The sequence below is a fragment of the Stomoxys calcitrans genome, chromosome 3 (genome assembly GCF_963082655.1).
Source record: "Stomoxys calcitrans chromosome 3, idStoCalc2.1, whole genome shotgun sequence".
In the NCBI taxonomy this organism is placed as follows: Eukaryota; Metazoa; Arthropoda; class Insecta; order Diptera; family Muscidae; genus Stomoxys; species Stomoxys calcitrans.
This window is the reverse complement of record NC_081554.1, coordinates 22,083,688-22,101,675: the sequence shown is the minus strand read 5'-3', so window position 1 is coordinate 22,101,675 and position 17,988 is coordinate 22,083,688. Positions and strand designations below refer to the sequence as shown.

Genomic DNA, 17,988 nt, shown 5'->3' with positions numbered 1-17,988 from the left:
TAGATATGAGTTATCGAGCCCCTAGAGGGCGCAATTCTTATCCTATTTGTCTAAAATTTTGCACTTGCCACAGCCATGCCAGGTATGATAAGTAAAATGTTGTCCTTTAAATGTGTCCTATGCTGTACACAATTATCAAAAATGCAATTTTGCCCATGAACATTCCATTAAGGAGCAGGGGCAAACTTCTCACATATCAATGAGTGCTGTCCGATTCAAGATTAAGCTCAATGTTAAGGGGCCTCCTTTTAATTGCCGAGTCCGAACAGAGTGCCGCAGTGCAACACCTCATTGTGGAGAAGTTTGGCTGCCATCCCAAATGGTACAGTACCTTCCAAATGTTGCTAGCATTAGGAGGGACCGCTGAAAATTTTCATGATTTTTTCGCCAGGATTCGAACCCAGGCTTTCAGCGTCATAGGCATACATGCTAGCCTCTTCCCCATAATTGTCATGAGTCACAGTGGTCTCCTACAATAGTCGGTGCGTCCCACAGTGGTCCACTGATAAGGCTTTTATTCTCATTTCGTTCCGTATGAACTCAATTTTACTAATTAATTACTAATCATAAAAGGAACTTTGACTGCCCTTAAGTTAATGGTATACTCAACAACAAATATTTTATGGTCACGAATAAAATGTCAATATTTCAAATTATTTTGAATTATTTATCTTAATGCCAATTTTTGTTTTTTTTTCGTTTTTTCTTCTTGCAGACAAGAAACGAGTAACTTTGAAGCACCCCCGGAGGAAGCAACACACAACAACTATGTGCTAATAAACACGAGAAGTAATTAAAATAAAACCGCTTAATTTATTATAAACAATATTCTGGTTACAATTGAAGAGATACCACAAACACACAGAACAGAGACGATTAACCCAGAAAACTTAAACGTCTTCGCAAGCAACGCGTGCCACAGCCATGGCACAAAATCGAGCGCACAAAAAGCGCTCAAAGCTTAAAAGCTTTAATAGCAGTGGCAGCAGCAGCTGCTCTAGTAGAATAAATTCGAATATGTGGGCAGACAAAGGTCTGACGTGTAATGGCAACAAAGGAAACGGAAATGTCGGGCCAGCGTACACATTGCACTCAAACTCTTCCAATTCCGCCGCCCCCTCTACAACGTTATCGGCATCACTAACGTTATCGTGTCGGTCATTGTCCGCGTACGTGTCGTCGTCGTTGTCTTCGTCGTTATCGTTGTCGTCATCTTCGTCGTCGTGGTCGTCATCATCGTTATGCCGTTACACCATGGCATTTGCATTTATTTTATTAATAATTAATAGTCAATTCGAAAACGTCTTAACCCAAGAGATCTCCGAAACGCACCAACAGCAACCACACCCCTTGCAAGAGCACCATCAGCAGCAACAGTCACAGTCCCATGCAAAAACAACCACTGTCCTTAATAAGGGCCATGGCCTGTCGCCCGCCAATGCGGCTCGCATGTTGGCCGGTAGTGGTGGCAGCCTGGCCTCATTGGGCAGCAGCAGCAACGACATGTCCCTAGTGTTGCCTCACGACACCTATCCCGGCTTTAGTATAAAACGCTTCAAGACCAGACCCCTCGAGAGCAGTAACCTTACAGACAGCCCCTCGGGGCATTTCACCTACCAACATGGCTCATATCATATGTTGGACAACGAATATGCCAAGTATTTTACAGTGCTGGATGATGGTGTGGTCATGACCACCTCGGATATATCGCCCCTAGTCAATCGCCCGGTGAATCTGGTGGTGGTGGAGGAGACCCCCAATTCCACCCAAACCCACAATATTCAATTGTATGTCATGCATCGAAATGATATGTTAAGATTTCCCGGTTCCATGTTGGATGCCTCGGGCGAGGTCAAGGAAAACAAGCCGGCTGGCACCCGGGTAAGAGGAGTGCCCCTAATGCAGGCCTTCAGCAACGGCGAGCTGAGTGGGGAACCCAAGAAAGTGCGTTACACCATCATTGGTGGCAATGAAGATGGTGCCTTTGCCCTGCAGAGTCGTCACGCCAAACAGAGTGATGAAAGATCCAATTCTTTGGTCATAAACGGTGATGAGGAGAGTGGTGTGTGGCTGGTAACCAATCGTCCTTTGGATCGTGAACAAACCCCTCACTATGACCTGTCAGTGCAGGCCTCCGATTTGGAGGATGTCGATAAGACAGTGTCCAAGATTCAAATCACCGTCTTGGATGAGAATGACAATCGTCCGATTTTCAAGGCCCATGATTACAAATTTGCCATTGCTGGCCTCAAATCACCCGAATTGGATACCAATGTCTCCACCACCTGGAAACGTTTCAGCATAGTGGGCAAGGTGGAGGCCAGCGATGCTGATGGTGATAAAATCGCCTATCGTCTAAAGCAGCCTAGCAACACGGTCATCATAGTTCCTCAAACGGGTGAAATTATGCTGGTGGGTCAGCCACCATCCAGCGAACTACTGCTGGAGGTGGAGGCCCACGACTTACGCTATCCCAGTTTGGTAAGCTCACAACCTGCCAAGGTACTTGTAGAATTCCTACAGCCGGAACCAGTGTCTTTTATCATGCAACATCTGGAGCATGATGCCATCAACGAACATTCACATCACCGCGAGAAGAGACGTGTAACCCGAGCCGTCCGTCCCACCAAACGCATAGAGTTTACCGAAGCCGACGGTGATACAGAGGGAAAATCTGTGTTCCAGCTGGAAAAGGAAACCGACAAGGAGACCTTTAAGATACGCGATGAGAATCCTTGGGTGACGGTGGAGACAAATGGTGCAGTGCGTGTGAAAAAGAAGTGGGACTATGAGGAATTGGGACCAGAGAAGACCATCGATTTTTGGGTGATCATCACCAATACGGGACATAATGGTAAGTGGAGACTTTTTAATAATTTTCTTAAAGAAATTTAAAGATAGGGGTTCGTGGGAAAAGCTGTTGATGAATATAAGAAAAAATTATTTACAAAATATTTCGAAAATTCGCAAACAAGAAACTGTTTGCGACGTACGAACTGGGAATCTTGGTCTGGGGGTTTTCTCCTATTCCGCTAGGGGTCAATAGCGGACGGAACAGGCAAGTAGAAATAGTATGGCACCGGATCAATCCTATGTGTAGATGGTTATGCTCGCATCTACCTCTGGTTAGATTTCAGGGACAGTGAAAGGAAAGCAAATCCGGGAGATCGCTTTATATGGGAGGTGTAACCGGGCCCGCTCCGCTGCGCCTTCTTCAACTCTCTAATATCTTTTTAGGTTGGGGAAACTTCGCCCTGATTGCGGATATCAAATTCGTGCCCCCGAAGCCTATGATGCTGAACGCATTTCAATCCTGGAGAGAACATCGGAGCGGTGTTTATCTTCTCTTAACGTTGGCGACATTTTCGTGGTACAATGCCTTGCATGGTCATTCCCCAAAGAGGTGTCGCACTGCGAAACGCCGTTCGGACTCGGCTATAAAAAAGGTCCCTTATAATTGAGTTTAACCATGAATCGGAAAGCACTCCTTGATGTGAGAGAATTTGCCCCTTCTAGATTCCTGGTGGTAATGTTCCTCCTTAGGGTAATGTTCTCATTAGGGAACGGATGGCATTTCAGACATTTCGACTTAAATATGGATATCAAATTCGTGCTGCACTTCAAAATCCCTTTAACTTGAGCGCCATATTGTCATGGCTGGTAAATATGAACCGTTTGGAGGGTGTTTTAGGGGCTGGGGTGGGCCACCAGCACTTTGCACTGAAAATAGATATCAAATTCGTTCTTTATTCCCAACGGAAATGAAGTTCAGTTAACGGGGGTGCTTTAAGGCGTACCCCAAAAATACTTGGCTCCAAAATTGGATATCAAATTCGTTTGCTACTCTCAAATACCTTTTATTTGAGTCCAATATTGTCCATATAATGGGTCATATAACCCATTTGACGTATCTTTAGTGGGGAAAAGCGCCACCTAGACTTGAACGCAAATTTTAATACCATATTCGTAATCTACTCCCTAATACCTTTCCTTTGAGTCGCATATAGCCATGGTCGGCTAATATGCCCATTTGGGGGTATTTGGGGGAGGGCGACCTCACATTACTTGGATCTAATGTTTCATGTTATATTTGTAATCTACAGCCTATTACTTTTAATTTGAGTCCCATATTGACATGAACTTCGAATATATCAGTTTAGAGGAGTTTTGTTGGTTTGGTTGGGGGGCTCGCTGGTTACGTTTCGTTTTCTGGTCTCCAATACCTTTTATTTGACACCCTTATTGTGCCCATCGGACCACTTTCGGATATGAGTGGAGTTCTTAGGGTAAGGGAGAGTGTCCACCTCCACCCGATATCTAAAAATTATATAGCCTATGTTTCCTTCCAAACAAACGTACAAAATCTATGCAAAATTTTAAGAAAATCGGTTCAACCAAGTATCATATAGTCATAATGGGTCTAATGGCGTTTTTGAGGGTTGTCGAGACCCCCTATACTTCAATCTGATTTTGTATGCCAGATTCGAAATCTACTCCCGAATACCTTTCATTTGAGCCCCATATTGAAATTCACGTCCAATATGTCTGTTTGGGGGAGTTTTGGGGTTGGGGCGGCCCGATGGGTACTTAGACTCAAATTTTAATGCCATATTCCTATTCTACTCTCCAATACCTTTCATTTGATACCTATATTGTCCCGATCGGTTCACTTTTGATTTTGGGCTATGTTTTTGGCATAGGGGGGAGGGTCCGTCCCCCCTCCGATACCGAAAAATTATGTAGCCTATGTTTGCTTCCAGACCAACCTACACAATATGCGAAAATTCCGAGAAAATTGGTTCTGCCTTTTTCCAGTCTATACGGAACAAACAAGTCCCGAGTCCCATATATCCGTGATTGGCTAATGAGCCTATTTTTGACGTTTTTATGGGGGTGACCCCCTATACTTCGACATGAATTTGTATGCCAGATTCGTTATCTACTCCCGTATACTTTGCATTTGATACCCTTAGTGTCTTTATCGGTCCACTTTTGATCAATAAATTATAGTGCCTATTTCTACTTCATGACCATATTCGTAATCTACTCCCGAATACCTTTCATTTTAGTCCCATATTGTCATGAACGTCAAATAAACCTATTTTAAGGAATTCTGGGGCTGGGGCGGTCCCCTAGGTACTTGGACCCAACTTTAACTATGAGATTCGTACTCTACTCTTGTTCCTTTCATTTGAATCTCATATTGCCCGGATCGGTCCACTTTTATTTTTGGGTAGTACTTTTAAGGTATGAGGGAGGAATATTTCGAGGTGTTACAAACGGAATGGCTAGATTAGTATAGCCCCATCCTATGGTGATGGGTAAAAAATATACACCATATTTTTGGGTGGTAGAATATTTGGTAGGTTTTGATCAGGTTTCTTGAGACTTTTCCTAAATTTTGGTAAGAAATAATTTTCTTGAGTGGCAAGGCTGGTCGTAAGTGTTGAATTTGGTGTGGCTGATAATATCGCTGCTTTCCCTGAAAGACGGTAAATCGTGCTTGGTTTGCCGGTTTAAGAGTGCAGATTTGGAGCCAAATTTTTTGAAGACGTAGTTCTCAATTGGTAGATGAAAGCTTATTCTATATTAAAGATTAGGTTATAGTGGTAGGCTGAAATCTGACTCACATAGTTTCGTCCATTGTTGTACTGGAGTTAAGACAGACTAAAGACTCTGGTGGGAATCCAGCCCACAACTCCACACTTGCAATCCGAGCTCACAATCAAGTAAGCTATCAGGCGCTCAAGCATATCCTAAGCAGCATATGGAGGCCACCGTAGCGCAGAAGTTAGCATGTCCGCCTATGACGCTGAACGCCTGGGTTCGAATCCTGGCGAGACCATCAGAAAAAATTTCAGCGGTGGTTTTCCCCTCCTAATGCTGGCAACATTTGTGAGGTACTATGCCATGTAAAACTTCTCTCCAAAGAGTTGTCGGTTCCGCTACAAAAAGGAGGCCCCTTATCATTGAGCTTTAACTTGAATCGGACTGCACTCATTGTTATGTGAGAAGTTTGCCCCTGTTCCTTAGCGGAATGTTCATGGGCAAAATTTGCAATATGAATTACGTAGGATTTCTTAAAAATTAAACCATATTCTGAAACTTTCGATCATTATAAGAAAGGATTTTGGAGTTCTTCTTCATCGTAGAAAGTTTACTGAAACTCTCCTTCGTCATAATAAGGCGACCTATGAGCCTAGGTGATATGTCTATGGTGATAGACAGCCTGATTATCTGCCTTCTTCCTTTCAACCAATCCATTTCCTTGCGCACCCTTCATTAAATCTCTTTTACTGAATTCCTTGTTATTTATCACCACTTTAAGTTCCCCTCTTCAAAGTTTATTCCATCGCTAGCAATTTGTTCTCCCTTTCTTCAACTGCACTGCTCTGCTTGCTAAGCACTTACAAAAAAATAAAGAATGCAGCTTAACAAATTTTCCCTTACATTCCAACACAAGTTGCTAGGTCAACAATGTCTTCTTCTATACGACTATTAAGTCTTTTAATTGTTCTACTCGTTATGCATTTCTTGAAGATTTACAGTGTGCGCTGCTCTAAATGAAGTTATCTTGCTTCTTAGCTTTTTTCCATACAAAGTCACGTCTTCTAGCGAATGATTCATTATTATTATGAAGAAACCATTTAAATTGACAACAATTAAAATTTGCAAAAAAAAAAAAAAAAAACAAGATACAAAAAGACACCATAGCAACTAAGCTCAGCGACAGTTTCAAGCACATTTCATAATGCATTCTTGTCGATAAATGAGCGAACAAACGAGGATGGACTAAGAAGTTTACATGTACAGGAAATATGATGAAGAGCTCTAACCAAATTACAATTTGGATTTATATGACTCGGCTACCCCGGTAGCCGAGTTGGTAGCGTGCTTGGATTACCAGTACTTCTACTTCTATTCTCTTCTACTTCGTATGATGTAGGTCGTAGGGGATTGCAAATGGACCTTATCGGTTCAGATTTGGATATAGCTCCCATATAAACCGATATCCTGATGTGACTTCTTGAGACGCTAGAGGCGATAATTGTTTTTGGATTGAGTTGAAATTTTGCGCGTAGTGTTCTGTTATGAGCTCAGAATCGTCAGAATCGGTCTATAACCTGATGTAGATCCCATATAAACCCATCCCCCGATTTGACATCTTGAGCCGCTAGAAGCCTCAGCTGTTAACCGATTGTTATCAGGCTGAAATCTTGCCCGTAGTGTTCTGTTACGACTCCCAACCAACGCGCAAAATTACCTTCCCATGCTTTCGCTTTAACCGGTTATTTAGGTTTAGCAAAAGCCCATTTGGGATTACTATTCCATCGCCTCTGCCAGTTTTCCATCATTGTTACTTTCTCAAAACTACGCATGGCCCTTCTTGAAGTGCTTCCGTTTTCGAATACTCCCCTATAGATGCATATTGCAATGTTCCCTAGCAAGCATATCAAAATGGATCATCCCTCCTTCAAGTGTGCTGCGTCGCTTAAGATGGTTCTGTAGCCACTGCACACTCGGAGACCGTTCCGACGAGCTATGAATGTTATATGGGATCTTGAAGACGTCTTCAGCTTCGGTTTCCAAACAATAGACAAGAATTTAAGTTACTTACGAGTAGCACTCTTCGGCTTTGTCTCGGGCCGCCAATGTTTGGCATCATTTTGCAAAGAGCGCTGTTCACATTCGATGACTTTTTAACAGCGTATTCGTCTACTAGGACTCCTAGGTATTTCAGACATTCGTTCGATTTTATCTCCACTGTGTCCACTTTAACGGTCCGGTTCTCTTTTTTCTCTTACCACTCATGAGTACAGGCTCCTTTTTATGTTCAGCTAGATATAGGTTCATTGTTGTTAACCAGTCTTGATTGCCTCATTCGAGTCCAGCTCTACTTCATCCAAGTGACTTGCTTGGACCAATATGACAATGTGATCTGCACATCCAACGATTATAGCTTCTTCTGCTAATTTAAGTCTTTATACCGTCATGCATGACGTTCCACAGAAGCGGACCAAGTACAGATCCTTGGGGCACACCATTATATGAAATGACGCCGTAATCGGTGTCAAAATAAGCACTCGATTCGTAAAATTGCATCTTAGAATTGCTATAAGGTACTCGGGAAACTTTATATATCATAATTAAAAACAAGTAAGAGCGGGGTAAGTTCGGCCGGGCCGAACCTTATATAACCCCCACCATGGACCGCATCTGTCGAATTCTTTGCGCCGTATCTCCTTTTAGGCAAATAAAGAATAATGAATAAAAACGAAGCAGAAGGACGAGGAGGAGGAGCTATATCAACTTACATTCCGATTCGTGACTCAAGAAGCAAAATCGGGCGATCGATTTATATGGGAGCTATATCAAGCTAAAGATCGATTTAGGCCATATTGCACAAGTATGTTGAAGGCCATGGGAGAAACCGTTGTACAAAATTTCAGCCAAATCGTATTATAATTGCTCTCTCGAGGGGCTCAAGAAGTCAATATCCCAGATCGGTTAATATGGCAGCTATATCAAGTTATGTACCGATTTGCGTCATACTCATCACAGTTTTTGGAAGTCACAGCAAAACACCTCATGCAATATTTCAGAAACTCGGGTGAGAATTGCGCCCTCCAGCGGCTCAAGACGTCAAGATCCAAGATCGGTTTATATGGCACCTATACTAGGTTATGGACCGATTTGGACCATACTTCGCACAAATTAATATGGCAGCTATATCAAGTTATGTACCGATTTGCGTCATACTCATCACAGTTTTTGGAAGTCACAGCAAAACACCTCATGCAATATTTCAGAAACTCGGGTGAGAATTGCGCCCTCCAGCGGCTCAAGACGTCAAGATCCAAGATCGGTTTATATGGCACCTATACTAGGTTATGGACCGATTTGGACCATACTTCGCACAAATGTTGGAAGATTTACCAAAACACTTGGTGCAAAATTACAGCCAAATCGCCCAAGAATTGCGCCTTCTAGAGGCTCAAGAAGTCAAGACCCAAGATCGGTTTATATGGCAGCTATATCAGGTTAAGAACCGATTTGAACCATACTTAATACAGTTATTGGAAGTGATATCGAAACACTACGTTGAAAATTTCAGTCAAATCGGACGAGAATTACGCTCCCTAGGGGGTCAAGAAGTCAAGACCCAAGATCGGTTAATATGGCAGCTATACCAGGATATGAAGCGATTTGAACGGTACTTTGCACAGTTATTGGAAGTCGTAATAAAACACCTCATGCAAAATTTCAACCAAATGGGATAAGAGTTGCCCCCTATAGGGGCAGAAGAAGTTAAGACCTCATATCGGTTTATATGACTGCTATATCAGGTTATGGACCCATTAGAACCAAACTTAACACAGTTGTTGGAAATCAAATCAAAACACCTGATGCAAAATTTCATTTAAATCGGAGAAGAATTTCACCCTCTAGAGTCTCAAGAAGTCAAGATCCAAGATCGGTTTATATGGCAACTATATCAAACCATGGGCCGATTTGGCCCATTTACAATCCCAACCGACATACACTTATAAGAAGTATTTGTGCAAAATTTCTAGCGGCTAGCTTTACTCCTTCAAAAGTGAGCGTGTTTTCGACAGACGGACGGACATGTCTAGTTTGACTTTAAATGTCACGACGATCAAGAATGTATATACTTGATGGGGTCTTGGACGCATATTTCGAGGTGTTACAAACAGAATGACGAAATTAGTATACCCCCATCCTATGGTAGAGGGTATAAAAAAAACTATTTGTTTCCAGCTCGCGGAATAGAAGGCGTTTTTGATGTGGAAAATTATGACTGTGTAGTACTTTCTTCTATTGCCCTTTGTCATAATGGCCTTTCTGGCTGATCCGTTACGAGTCATATAGTATCGACTGTTGACCTTGCTTTCCGCTCTATTCTATTCTACTCTACTCTACTCTACTCTACTCTACTCTACTCTACTGTACTGTACTCTACTCTACTCTACTCTACTCTACTCTACTCTACTCTACTCTACTCTACTCTACTCTACTCTACTCTACTCTACTCTACTCTACTCTACTCTACTCTACTCTACTCTACTCTACTCTACTCTACTCTACTCTACTCTACTCTACTCTACTCTACTCTACTCTACTCTACTCTACTCTACTCTACTCTACTCTACTCTACTCTACTCTACTCTACTCTACTCTACTCTACTCTACTCTACTCTACTCTACTCTACTCTACTCTACTCTACTCTACTCTACTCTACTCTACTCTACTCTACTCTACTCTACTCTACTCTACTCTACTCTACTCTACTCTACTCTACTCTACTCTACTCTACTCTACTCTACTCTACTCTACTCTACTCTACTCTACTCTACTCTACTCTACTCTACTCTACTCTACTCTACTCTACTCTACTCTACTCTACTCTACTCTACTCTACTCTACTCTACTCTACTCTACTCTACTCTACTCTACTCTACTCTACTCTACTCTACTCTACTCTACTCTACTCTACTCTACTCTACTCTACTCTACTCTACTCTACTCTACTCTACTCTACTCTACTCTACTATGGTACACTCTAGTCCACTCTTTTCTACTCTACTCTGGTCCACTCTTTTCTACTCTACTCTACTCAACGCTACTCTACTCTACTCTACTCAACGCTACTCTTTCCTCTACTCTACTGTACTCTACTCTACTCTACTCTACTGTACTCTACTCTACTCTACTCTACTCTACTCTACTCTACTCTACTCTACTCTACTCTACTCTACTCTACTCTACTCTACTCTACTCTACTCTACTCTACTCTACTCTACTCTACTCTACTCTACTCTACTCTACTCTACTCTACTCTACTCTACTCTACTCTACTCTACTCTACTCTACTCTACTCTACTCTACTCTACTCTACTCTACTCTACTCTACTCTACTCTACTCTACTCTACTCTACTCTACTCTACTCTACTCTACTCTACTCTACTCTACTCTACTCTACTCTACTCTACTCTACTCTACTCTACTCTACTCTACTCTACTCTACTCTACTCTACTCTACTCTACTCTACTCTACTCTACTCTACTCTACTCTACTCTACTCTACTCTACTCTACTCTACTCTACTCTACTCTACTCTACTCTACTCTACTCTACTCTACTCTACTCTACTCTACTCTACTCTACTCTACTCTACTCTACTCAACGCTACTCTACTCTACTCTACTCTACTCTACTCTACTCTACTCTACTCTACTCTACTCTACTCTACTCTACTCTACTCTACTCTACTCTACTCTACTCTACTCTACTCTACTCTACTCTACTCTACTCTACTCTACTCTACTCTACTCTACTCTACTCTACTCTACTCTACTCTACTCTACTCTACTCTACTCTACTCTACTCTACTCTACTCTACTCTACTCTACTCTACTCTACTCTACTCTACTCTACTCTACTCTACTCTACTCTACTCTACTCTACTCTACTCTACTCTACTCTACTCTACTCAACGCTACTCTTTCCTCTACTCTACTGTACTCTACTCTACTCTACTCTACTCTACTCTACTCTACTCTACTCTACTCTACTCTACTCTACTCTACTCTACTCTACTCTACTCTACTCTACTCTACTCTACTCTACTCTACTCTACTCTACTCTACTCTACTCTACTCTACTCTACTCTACTCTACTCTACTCTACTCTACTCTACTCTACTCTACTCTACTCTACTCTACTCTACTCTACTCTACTCTACTCTACTCTACTCTACTCTACTCTACTCTACTCTACTCTACTCTACTCTACTCTACTCTACTCTACTCTACTCTACTCTACTCTACTCTACTCTACTCTACTCTACTCTACTCTACTCTACTCTACTCTACTCTACTCTACTCTACTCTACTCTACTCTACTCTACTCTACTCTACTCTACTCTACTCTACTCTACTCTACTCTACTCTACTCTACTCTACTCTACTCTACTCTACTCTACTCTACTCTACTCTACTCTACTCTACTCTACTCTACTCTACTCTACTCTACTCAACGCTACTCTACTCTACTCAACGCTGCTCTACTCAACGCTGCTCTACTCTACTCTTTCCTCTACTCTACTGTACTCTACTCTACTCTACTCTACTCTACTCTACTCTACTCTACTCTACTCTACTCTACTCTACTCTACTCTACTCTACTCTACTCTACTCTACTCTACTCTACTCTACTCTACTCTACTCTACTCTACTCTACACTCTACTCTACACTCTACTCTACACTCTACTCTACACTCTACTCTACACTCTACTCTACACTCTACTCTACACTCTACTCTACACTCTACTCTACACTCTACTCTACACTCTACTCTACACTCTACTCTACACTCTACTCTACACTCTACTCTACACTCTACTCTACACTCTACTCTACACTCTACTCTACACTCTACTCTACACTCTACTCTACACTCTACTCTACACTCTACTCTACACTCTACTCTACACTCTACTCTACACTCTACTCTACACTCTACTCTACACTCTACTCTACACTCTACTCTACACTCTACTCTACACTCTACTCTACACTCTACTCTACACTCTACTCTACTTATTGAGCTCAAACAGACAAATTTAAAGGGTAAAATTATTTGCCTTTTATTATTTTCAATTGAACCTCGTAACAAATATTTCCATACTGACCCTCTAAATAAACAAAGACAAATTTCTTTTAGCCTGAGAAATTTTTATGAAAATAATTCGTTAATTGTTGAAATAATGTTCAACGATAAATTTCCTTAAGCAACATTTCCCTTTATTCCTCCACAAAGGGAGCAGCCATATGAGGGCTTCAACCAAATGCAAGCACCATACAAGGCGCCCAACAACAACTGTTAGCGAATGTTTAAATTAAAACTTCAAAAAGTAATTAGTGATTCCAACAAGGAAAAAAAAAACAACATAAACAACAACAGGCCCCAACTGAAGGAGTCTTTCGGTGAAAGATAACACCAAATGTCCCCAATATAAGCAAAAAAAGACTAACAAGGAGGCAGACATTTAGCCAAAGTAATCAAAGGGACAACTTTGACTCAGACGTAGACATTTGTGGCGCATGTGCCTTGAATGTCGCATTTTCCTTACTTCATATGTTTGAAGAAAGCAAAGTGAACGAAAGTGATGGGAATGTCGCAAGAATAACAAATCGTAGTAGTAGGGGGGGAAGTAGTAAGCAAAGAAAACAAAAATTATTTATTCACATGTTTTTGGAAATCTAAATAAACAAAAGTTCAGAATGCAGGGAGAGACATACCCGTGCATACAGACTACGGAGCAGTCATATGTATAGAACTTCATGTTTGAATTCATGGATACTTGTTAGACTGAAGAGGGTGCTTCTCATCATCACTGTCTCTCATTGGACAGCGAAAAAGAAAGGGAAATTACCCAAAAGCACTTCACTAGCCAACAGTACAAACACCCGCACTTTGCTTACATTCCTTCATCATGTTGTACGTATGCATGGTGCTACTTAGTTTCCTTTTTCTCCAAACAAAACAAACATTTATGACAACACCAACATTACCAGCAGCCGCTGCCGTATTCGTGTAAACGGAGGTTGTTGTAACAACCAACAGAGTTGGTCGCAGCTTTAGCAGGGAGCACTCTGGCAACAATCACCCCAACTGAAACGGCAACAACGCGGCGGCAATGGACAAATTACAGGGAATGTTTTTAATGTCATGAACTTGTCTGTCAAAAAAATAACTGGACAGAATAATACCAAAGTACTTAGCCAGAGCATTGCTATGCACAGAGATGTGCTACTCTACCAAAACCACCTCCATCACTCTCAGTGTCTGGTGAGGCCTTTGTTGGGGGCTGCCGAACAACCAGCCAGCCAACCAGCTATCCCAGCACTCCAATGACTTCATATGTCGGCTGGAATTAACAGACGTCTGGACACATTTTTTATGTTGTAGTGCAATGCAGTATTTGGTGGCTGACAGTGGGACAGAAGTGCAATAAAAGTGATTATGGGAGGTCAATGGTGGTGCAAGAAAATACGGAAATCATGAGTACACGCAAATTTTAACGCCACATATTACCCCACAAGGAGGGGCACTTGTCCCAGAACTTTTTATTTTTGTGAACATTTTATTTTGCTTCGTCCCACAGTCTATGAATAATCATGTTGCAGCATTTGTTCATAATGCTTCTCCAAACTTGGACTATTTCAGTATGGCCTCTCATGGGACGATAGAGTCATGCGACAGTAAAATGTGTTTGTAAATAACTTAACAAGTGTATGGTCGCGAGCAGAAAGTAGCTGCACTGCATCATAGTGTCATCATGATGCCCATCGTCAACATGCTGATGATAATGATGCTGTTGCTGCTGATGATGATGACAATGATATTTTATATGGCTCATATGTCACTCTTGAAATTTTGATGGCTACAATAACAATGTAACTAAACAATTTGCATTTGAAAAGAGTGCAATGTTAAATTCTGGCATTCTGGCTAGGACCCTAAAGGTTTCATACCAAATGTACCACAACATTTTTTATGTGGTAAAGGGGAATGAGGTAAATAAATCTCATGTGTAGTATGCCGAGTGGCGTAGGAGTGGGTCCTGTTTTGTGATTCGAGGCAATTATTGTTTAGCATGGAAAGCGACAGTGAAATATTTATCATAGCTATGATTGGCAATTTTTGTTGGGCTAAAGGACTTGAGCCAGGGAGAAATGAAGTGATATTAAATCAAAAAAAAAAAAAAAAAAAATAGTTTGTGGCAGTCAGTCATGTGAAAGTAGTAGCAATGCATATGCAATTTGAGCTGTTGGTTCACTTTTTAGATAGGCAGGTCCCTGAACTGATAGTGACAGTTTAAAAAGATTTATTTATGAAAAGTACAGTGCCGTAGTGTAGAGTAGCGTTGAGTAGAGTAGAGTAGAAAAGAGTGGACCAGAGTAGAGTAGAGTAGAGTAAAGTAGAGTAGAGTAAAGTAGAGTAGAGTAGAGTAGAGTAAAGTAGAGTAGAGTAGAGTAGAGTAGAGTAGAGTAGAGTAGAGTAGAGTAGAGTAGAGTAGAGTAGAGTAGAGTAGAGTAGAGTAGAGTAGAGTAGAGTAGAGTAGAGTAGAGTAGAGTAGAGTAGAGTAGAGTAGAGTAGAGTAGAGTAGAGTAGAGTAGAGTAGAGTAGAGTAGAGTAGAGTAGAGTAGAGTAGAGTAGAGTAGAGTAGAGTAGAGTAGAGTAGAGTAGAGTAGAGTAGAGTAGAGTAGAGTAGAGTAGAGTAGAGTAGAGTAGAGTAGAGTAGAGTAGAGTAGAGTAGAGTAGAGTAGAGTAGAGTAGAGTAGAGTAGAGTAGAGTAGAGTAGAGTAGAGTAGAGTAGAGTAGAGTAGAGTAGAGTAGAGTAGAGTAGAGTAGAGTAGAGTAGAGTAGAGTAGAGTAGAGTAGAGTAGAGTAGAGTAGAGTAGAGTAGAGTAGAGTAGAGTAGAGTAGAGTAGAGTAGAGTAGAGTAGAGTAGAGTAGAGTAGAGTAGAGTAGAGTAGAGTAGAGTAGAGTAGAGTAGAGTAGAGTAGAGTAGAGTAGAGTAGAGTAGAGTAGAGTAGAGTAGAGTAGAGTAGAGTAGAGTAGAGTAGAGTAGAGTAGAGTAGAGTAGAGTAGAGTAGAGTAGAGTAGAGTAGAGTAGAGTAGAGTAGAGTAGAGTAGAGTAGAGTAGAGTAGAGTAGAATAGAGTAGAGTAGAGTAGAGTAGAGTAGAGTAGAGTAGAGTAGAGTAGAGTAGAGTAGAGTAGAGTAGAGTAGAGTAGAGTAGAGTAGAGTAGAGTAGAGTGAGTAGAGTAGAACAGAGTAGAGTAGAGTAGAGTAGAGTAGAGTAGAATAGAGTAGAGTAGAGTAGAGTAGAGTAGAGTAGAGTAGAGTAGAGTACAGTAGAGTAGAAAAGAGTGGAGTAGAATAGAGTAAAGTAGAGTTTAGAGTAGAGTAGAGTAGAGTAGAGTAGAGTAGAGTAGAGTAGAGTAGAGTAGAGTAGAGTAGAGTAGAGTAGAGTAGAGTAGAGTAGAGTAGAGTAGAGTAGAGTAGAGTAGAGTAGAGTAGAGTAGAGTAGAGTAGAGTAGAGTAGAGTAGAGTAGAGTAGAGTAGAGTAGAGTAGAGTAGAGTAGAGTAGAGTAGAGTAGAGTAGAGTAAAGTTAAGTAGAGTAAAGTTAAGTAGAGTAGAGTAGAGTAGAGTAGAGTAGAGTAGAGTTAAGTAGAGTTAAGTAGAGTTAAGTAGAGTTAAGTAGAGTAGAGTAGAGTAGAGTAGAGTAGAGTAGAGTAGAGTAGAGTAGAGTAGAGTAGAGTAGAGTAGAGTAGAGTAGAGTAGAGTAGAGCAGAGTAGAGTAGAGTAGAGTAGAGTAGAGTAGAGTAGAGTAGAGTAGAGTAGAGTAGAGTAGAGTAGAGTAGAGTAGAGTAGAGTAGAGTAGAGTAGAGTAGAGTAGAGTAGAGTAGAGTAGAGTAGAGTAGAGTAGAGTAGAGTAGAGTAGAGTAGAGTAGAGTAGAGTAGAGTAGAGTAGAGTAGAGTAGAGTAGAGTAGAGTAGAGTAGAGTAGAGTAGAGTAGAGTAGAGTAGAGTAGAGTAGAGTAGAGTAGAGTAGAGTAGAGTAGAGTAGAGTAGAGTAGATTAGAGTAGAGTAGAGTACAGAAGAGTAAGGGAAGGACGATCAAGCTCTTGTTTCGTTCGAAATTTATATCATCATATTTGTTAATCTAATATTTTGTAATGGTACTAATTTAATAGCATCATTAAATTATTGGGTTGGCCAAAAAGTAATTGCGGATTTTTTATATAGTCGGCGTTGACAAATTTTTTCACAGCTTGTGACTCTATAATTGCATTCTTTCTTCTGTCAGTTATCAGCTGTTACTTTTAGCTTGCTTTAGAAAAAAAGTATAAAAAAGTATATTTAATTAAAGTTCATTCTAAGTTTTATTAAAAATGCATTTACTTTCTTTTAAAAAATCCGCAATTACTTTTTGGGCAACCCAATATATGGTTTTCAAATTACTCTCAAGAGATTTTTAGTGAAAATAACCATAGAAATATTTGCTTTAGTTCAATACTTCGGCAGCTGTAACTTGAAATATTTGTTTTGGTTTAACCAATTCAATTATTTATTCCATTCTGTAAAACACTTAACACTTTGCACTCAACAATTACTCGAAATGATATTAGTAAAACATAATTGTTTAAATCTTTATACAACTCATATTTCATGCCAATAGAGTGGAATTAAAATTTCACTGAAATATTCATATTGGCCAAACATGAATAAATTGGTCAAATCCTTGAAAAGGATGGCATATATTAGATGGCATTATTGTAGTTTTTCCTCCTGAATATGGTATTGGATATTACACTATGAGGTATAAGTATGAAAACTTGAAATTAAAAAATTGGTGAAAACGGCGTCAATTAGGACCAATTTGAACACAAAATACCCAACATCAATGGTCTTCTGGCAGTATTAAAAAAAAAACAAACTAAAATAGCTAAGATAAATTAAGTTTAGTTGTTTGCTAATGGAGTTTTATTTTCAAATATTCAGATAAAGAACGCTAATTTATGAAAGTCGTTTGGAAATCTTCATGGATCTTGCAGCCAAAAATGTGGAAATATTGGCCCTATTGGATGGACTACTGTAGGTCTACCACCCCTATTTGTATTGAAAAGAAACTTCTCCCATACCGGTTAAAAATTTAGTCAAAAAATTAAATCGGGAAATTTTTTACCTATTCGTATCAATGCTATAAAGGTATGGTAAGGTAAAAGTGGTAGTCCAGTAAAGACTCACTTAGACAATTTTAAGTATATTCTGATACCACAATAGCGGCAGACAAAGACCTGTGGTGGAAATCGAACCCACGTTCCCCACTCCGGGCAAGCTACCAACTCGGCTACCAGGCAGAGCTGGAAAAATATCGATGGCACAATCGAT

General features: G+C 40.6%; 1 protein-coding gene across 5 annotated transcripts in view; it reads left to right on the top strand.

Annotated features, from left to right (window-relative positions):
• Positions 1-723: 723 nt before the first annotated feature.
• LOC106086998 (neural-cadherin) overlaps positions 724-17,988 on the top strand; it is a 535,030-nt gene continuing 517,765 nt past the window's right edge. For all 5 annotated transcript variants that reach the window (XM_059364497.1, XM_059364494.1, XM_059364495.1 and 2 more), the window contains exon 1: positions 724-2,854. In XM_059364497.1, coding sequence (XP_059220480.1) covers positions 925-2,854 — 1,930 coding nt within the window. In that variant the 5' untranslated portion in view covers positions 724-924. The remainder of the gene's footprint in view (positions 2,855-17,988) is intronic.